General features: G+C 39.6%; 2 protein-coding genes across 2 annotated transcripts; one reads left to right on the forward strand and one right to left on the reverse strand.

Annotated features, from left to right (window-relative positions):
- The first annotated feature begins 4,733 nt into the window (after positions 1-4,733).
- Positions 4,734-5,353, forward strand: LOC135114326 (histone H2B). Its single transcript, XM_064030235.1, has one exon. The coding sequence runs from the start codon at positions 4,895-4,897 to the stop codon at positions 5,264-5,266; it is 372 nt and encodes a 123-aa protein (XP_063886305.1). The 5' UTR covers positions 4,734-4,894; the 3' UTR covers positions 5,267-5,353.
- Positions 5,354-5,830: 477 nt separating this feature from the next.
- Positions 5,831-6,340, reverse strand: LOC135114324 (histone H3-like). The gene has a single exon (XM_064030233.1). The coding sequence runs from the start codon at positions 6,297-6,299 to the stop codon at positions 5,889-5,891; it is 411 nt and encodes a 136-aa protein (XP_063886303.1). The 5' UTR covers positions 6,300-6,340; the 3' UTR covers positions 5,831-5,888.
- Positions 6,341-6,689: the final 349 nt, after the last annotated feature.

Below are 6,689 nucleotides of genomic sequence, written 5' to 3' on the forward strand. Positions count from 1 at the left end.
AATTCCCCTCTGGTGTATTTTAAATCCCAGTAGTTTTCCATCATTGTTTGGCTCTATAATTTTGTTATTTATAGTAAGCTTTTCTGATTTAATTTGTGCTATTGGGATAATTTTAAACTTTTCCTCACTAGTTTTAATCTTCCACATTTTTTCATAACAATTAATTCTGTTTATTTCTCTTTCAGCTTTGTATTTCATCATGAGTTTTGATTTACTGTTTGTGATAATGACCTGTGTTACATCGTCTGCATATATAGTGTCAAGGCAAGATGGTCCAGCTGCAGGTAAATCATTAGTGTATAATGTATATAATGTAGGTGATAGCACACTGCCTTGTGGTACTCCGCTCATTAAATTTATACAGGTACTGGTTTTATTGCCCATATAAATGGTGGCTACTCTGTTATCTAAAAAGGTACAAAGTATTTTTTCTAGAGATGATGGTAGATTGACTTGTAATATTTTATACTTTAGGCCCTCGTGCCACACCTTGTCAAAGGCTTTGGTGACATCTCTTAGTATTAGTGTGATTTGTTGTTTATTGCTCAGTGCGTTGGATATGGTTTCATAAGTTGTGGCTATTGCTGTAGTTGTACCTTTTTGTGGGCGGAAACCATGTTGCCTGTCTTTCAAAACATTATTTTCGATAAGGAATGAGTTCAATCTTCCTTGAATGATTTTCTCAAATAATTTGCCTGGCACTTCTAAAAGAGAGATAGGTCTGTAGTTGATGGGATTTTTAGTTGATTTATTTTCTTTTGGGATGAATTTTATTACTGCTTTTTTAAATATATTGGGGAAGTATCCTGCAGTAAAAGAGGCATTGTATATATTTGTTAACATTTCGATGGCATTGTCTGGACATTTTTCTAATACAGTTTTATTTATTTTCGAGTATCCTGGTGCTTTGTTTTTTGTTTGTCTTATACGCTTTCTTACATCGTCAGGTGTTATTAGTCTTGTATAGAAATTATTGTTGTTTAACATATTAAAGTTTACCGTTGGTGAGGGTGTTGTTCGTTGTTGGTTCATTTGTAAGTAATTGTTAACATATACAGTGTTTTCCCTATCGAAGGCTGCTTCTTCTAAGGGGGTTATTCTAAAAATTTCTTCCCAAGTTCTTTTCATAATATCACATTTTTCTGCATCTGAGTGATATTTTCTTCCATTATTGTCTTCCAGATATGTAATTTGTTGTGAATGCATGCCTCTTAGTTTATTGATTTTATTCCAGAATGACTTTGTGTCCTTGCATGAGTTAATAATTTTTTTTATTTGATCTTCCCATTTTTTGTTATACTCTTCTTTACATCTTTCTCTTAGTTCCAGCCTTATTTGTGTGTATCTTCTATAACTTATGTACGTCCAGCCATATCTTTGTGCATCTGTTTTGAGTGTCTGGTATTCTTCTTGTAGGTTTTTTATTTGGGGAGTGATTTTTAGCTCATATATTTTACCTTTGCTCTTAGGAATATTTTCCTCCATTGCATTTTTAACGGTATTAAGCCAGTTTTGAGCCTCTGCCTCTATTTGATTTGTAGTAGAACCTTGTAGGCTCTTAAGCGTAATTTTGTTGGATAGTGATTCTTTAAAGTGATCCCAGTTAGCTTTTTTAAAGTTATATGTCTCCTCTTGTTTCTTTAATATTGCTGTTGTAGAAATTTTAAAAAATATTGGAATGTGGTCTGAGCTAGTAACATTGCCTGGTTCACTATAGGTATTTAGGAAGTGATGTTTGTTTGCTAAAATTTTGTCTGGGTTGGTGGCTGTACCCTGTCGTATAAATGTTGGATAATGTGGACCAAGGTGTGTCAAGTTTCCAGTGTTAATTAATTGAACTAGGCTTCGCCCCACTGTGTTGCTACTACTGTTTCCAAAGTTAGTGTGTGATGCATTAAGATCTCCTAATATGTATGTTGGAATATTGTTGTTCATTAAATTGTATATATCTGGATATGGGAGATATGGTCTTCTGGGTGGCAGATACATAGTGGCTATTATTATTGGTCCTAATGTAGTATCTATTTCTACTGCTAGTACATCTGTGAGAAAATCATCATAAAATTTGTGTTGTATTGTATTTTTTATTGCTATTGCACTTCCATCATTTGCCTCTTGAGTCGTGTTAGTTCTGTATATTATATATCCTGGTAAATTTAATGACTCATTGCTTTTAAGGCCATGGCTGTTCAAGAGTGCTATATCAGGTTTGACATTAAGTATATTTAACGTTATTGACTGCTTATTAGTTGTCCAGTGCATTACATTGTGCTGTAGTATGGTTATTGAGTGTATACTGTTATTCATTATTCCTTGTTTTCCTAATGCGTGGGTCTCGTACCTCTACAGGTGATCTTTCTATAACTAGCCCTGGTCTTATCTTTCTAAATTGTCCTTTATCAACTGTCCTCCAACATCCTTTCAATATTATTCTTCCGCTTCTTATCATGTTTAATACTTCTTTATCACTTGATTCCTTTGATGTAAATGTAAATTTGTATTTCCCCGAATCAATTCCTTCTAGTAGATCTGTTGTTGTAAAGTTGCCTTTTGGCCAGCCTCTGTCTTCGCTCACATGTAGCTCTAGGCCAATTTTTTTTGCTTCAAAGTTTGGGAGCAATTCTTGTTCAAGCTCTTCTAGGGTCTCATTAATTGTTGTCTCAAGAATTTTGTTACTTGTGTTTGGTTGGTGATCTCTGGCTACAGTGGAGGTTTTTTCTATGATTTTGCTTGAATCTGGGGATTCAGGGATCTTTATTTCTGGAAGGCCATTTAATTTTAAAGTTGTATCAAGAACTTCTTGGTATGTTCCTGGCTTTTCAATATTTTTGTAGTGTGCATGTAGGATGCAAGTTTGTATTTTTAGCATCTCTTCTTTGGTTATTTCTGGTATGGTATATTGTGCGTGTAGTGGGACAGTGATCTGATTGTTGGTGTTTGTGATACTTGCGTATGTTGTTGACGTCTTCTCTCTCTCAGCTTTTCTTTTGTTCTTCAATATTTCTTTTCTTTTTGGGCATTTCATTGCAAGGGTACTGTGGTTCCCATCACAATTTATGCATTTCTTTTGAGTTTCTTGGCACTGTTGCCAAGTATGAACCTGCTTTCCACACTCTGAACAAATTTTATACTCTTTCTCTTTGTTACATTCCCTGGTATTGTGTTTTTCTAATGCATAGCAGCGCATGCAGGTGATGATAGGAATGTATGTTTCAATATGAATATCTCTAGTTGGTATACTTAGGTTGAATGCCAGGATGCCGTGTTCTGTACATTTTTTTGCAGTTGTTGTCTGGATGAAAGTTATCTTTATTGTATTTGAGTTTGGAAACTTTATGACTGACTCCATACACTCATCCCCCATCCATCCATTTTCCTTAATGATTTCCTCAGCAATGTCTTGTTCATTATGATCATAAATCAATTCATCTACGCGTGTAACTATTATACTTTTCTTTGCTCTCAGTTGTGGTGGCAGTATGGGGGTAAATCCACTTTCCTCTAGCTTTGATTTTATCTCTTTGGTAAAGAGTTTCTCAACATGCTCCTCGCTAACAGGGAGTATGACGTAGCCTTCAGTTGCATCGAAGACTTTGGTGGTATGGATATGATTGGAGCATAGTATTTCCAAGAGTTTTATTTTTTTTTCTTTGCTATTTGTACTTTTATTTTTTATTCTAACTCGTGCCATTTTTTCTTCATCCTCGTTAGGTGGTCTTGGTTGCGACGGTGCGTTGGCAATGTAGATTGCAGAGATTATGTTTACACAAACCTGGTGGACTTCTGCGTGATGATCTTATTCGTGACTATATAGTGGTAGTGTTGAGTATGAAGATTACTTTGAACAATCTTGTGATTTGATGTAGTATTGAGCTGGTGGGTAACTGAAGTAGTCTTCGCTGTGGTCAGATATTGGTAGTGGCGATATATATTGATCGTCATAACCTGCCTACGGTACCCGGTACTAAATCCTCCCCCCCCTCTAAAGGGGGTCGTAGGAGGCCCAGGTCCGCCCCCGTAAGGGGTCTTAGCCTATTCCTACAAGTTGCCGCTGAACAGCAGGTACACGTGAAAGAGGTGGTGTAGAAGACCACCTCAGAGAAACAAAAACAAGGCAGTCACCTGGACCCACCAACTAGGACAGAAGGCAGAGCGATCAGTGCCTGGCCTAATGGTATCGCAGGTTGTCCCCGAAGGACGAAAAGGAAAAATTAGTAGAAGGCAAAGAGGGAGGTCAACCGTACTCCTCCCACCTCCAGAGCCACACAAGCCACCGTAGTCCCTGAGGGTCACTCTCAGAAACGTCCTGGGCTATAAGCAAGGTGGCTCGGAAGAGGGGCGAAGAAAGGGACAAGGATGGGTAAGGGAGGAAGGGGACACCACAGGGGCGAGCTCTCACCGAAGAGGGAGAACCCCGTTACACAAGAGGGCCCATTCGTCGAAGCACAGTATCAGACTCACTCTCACTTGGGGGACTATGGATGTAGATTCTCTCTGGCGCTGAGTTGCATGCCAAATCCCGCCAGATCACACAGCCCAAAGGCCAGAGTAATCAGGCAGGTAGACAACACAAGAATGGTAAGCAGCGCAGGCACTACGTGAGACCGCAAGCGAGTACTCTAACCTCGTCGGTAGCTCTAGCCAAGTCCAAGTCTAAGTCAAGTGCAAGTCCCTAAGTAGTTTCCCAAAATTCAAGTCAAAGTGCAAGTAGTGAATTTTGGGAAAAACGGCTATATATACGCGAGATCAGATCGGCCCAGAGCGCGTCTGGACCAATCAGGACGCTCGCTGAGGTGGCGACTCCTGATCCTGAGTAGGCACGCTAATATATACTCGTATACCACTTTTCAACTGAGAAAACGCACACTCGTTCTCACAGCAGTACGGCGACACTATGCCTCCCAAAGCATCAGGAAAGGCTGCCAAGAAAGCTGGCAAGGCACAGAAGGCCATTGCCAAGGGCGACAAGAAGAAGAAGCGCAGGAGGAAGGAGAGCTACTCCATCTACATCTACAAGGTGCTCAAGCAAGTCCACCCAGACACTGGCGTGTCCTCCAAGGCCATGTCAATCATGAACTCGTTCGTGAATGACATTTTCGAGCGCATCGCTGCCGAGGCATCCCGCCTGGCACACTATAACAAGCGCTCCACCATCACCAGCCGGGAAATCCAGACCGCTGTCCGTCTTCTTCTGCCTGGTGAACTGGCAAAACACGCTGTTTCTGAAGGCACCAAGGCTGTTACCAAGTATACCTCCTCCAAGTAAACAGGCGGCCAGTATACTGCTGCCAGTATAAAATAATACCCGGCTCCATTGGAGCCACACTTGAAAAGGAAAAAAGATACGATATAGACAAATGCATTATTATTATAATTATTGTTATTATTATTAATATTATTATTATTATTATTTTTATTATTATTATTATTATTATTATTATTATTATTATTATCATTATTAATATTATTAATATTGTTGTTTTTATTATGATTATTATTATAATAATTATTGTATCATTATTATTATTATTATTATTATTATTATTATTATTATTATGCTTATTATTATCGTGATTATTATTCTGTGGAGATAAAGAAAAGATAAAAAAAAAAATAGAGATAAAGAAAGATAAAAATTCTCCCAAGTGAAAGAGATATGGCCATGGAAGAGGGAATAATAATAATAATAAAAAAAAAAAAAAGGGGGGGAAGGATATTGAGTTGAAAGTCGAAAGTTAATTATTAACCTGATACTGAAAGATGGAAAATAAATATTTTCTTCCACAAAACCAAACAGATTGTCTATGAAAATTCTTTAATGAAAGAGATGTTTGGCCCTAAAAAGGGCCTAGATATTGCTGTTATGAAGATCATTCGTGGATGACTTCTTAGGCACGCTCGCCACGGATGCGACGAGCCAGTTGGATGTCCTTTGGCATGATAGTCACGCGCTTGGCATGGATGGCGCACAGGTTGGTATCCTCAAACAGACCCACGAGGTAAGCCTCGGAAGCTTCCTGGAGAGCCATGACAGCAGAGGACTGGAAGCGGAGGTCAGTCTTGAAATCCTGAGCAATTTCACGCACCAGGCGCTGGAAAGGCAGTTTCCTGATAAGCAGCTCAGTGCTCTTCTGATAACGGCGGATCTCACGGAGAGCAACGGTTCCAGGCCTGTAACGGTGGGGTTTCTTGACACCTCCAGTGGCTGGAGCAGACTTGCGAGCTGCCTTTGTAGCAAGCTGCTTGCGGGACGCCTTGGCACCAGTGGACTTGCGAGCCGTTTGCTTGGTACGTGCCATAGTTGTGGTAACAACAACTCACAACGAACACTCAGCTGAGTCTGCCCGCGCTATCTATCTATATTTATAGAAAAGATGGGTGAAGGAAGAATAATATGAGTATAAGAGGATAGTGAGAAATAATGAAAGAAGTATAAGATTAAAGATGGTGGGCTGTCCACCTTGCTATTTTACTTATTGATGTTATACTGTGTATTATGTGTTTGTGAGAATGTTTGTGTTCTGTGTGCTGACTTCATGTGATGGCACGGGCCGCGATTGTTCTCCCTGTTACACCGCAGGCGAGTCGAGAGAGACTCTACCACTACTCCCTCGCCGACACCACACAACTCTTACCCCCTATAGGTAGGTCCCCGGGTGTCGGCGACTCAGGATGAGGTGCAACCCCCT

Source organism: Scylla paramamosain, chromosome 27 (genome assembly GCF_035594125.1).
Source record: "Scylla paramamosain isolate STU-SP2022 chromosome 27, ASM3559412v1, whole genome shotgun sequence".
Taxonomy (NCBI): Eukaryota; Metazoa; Arthropoda; class Malacostraca; order Decapoda; family Portunidae; genus Scylla; species Scylla paramamosain.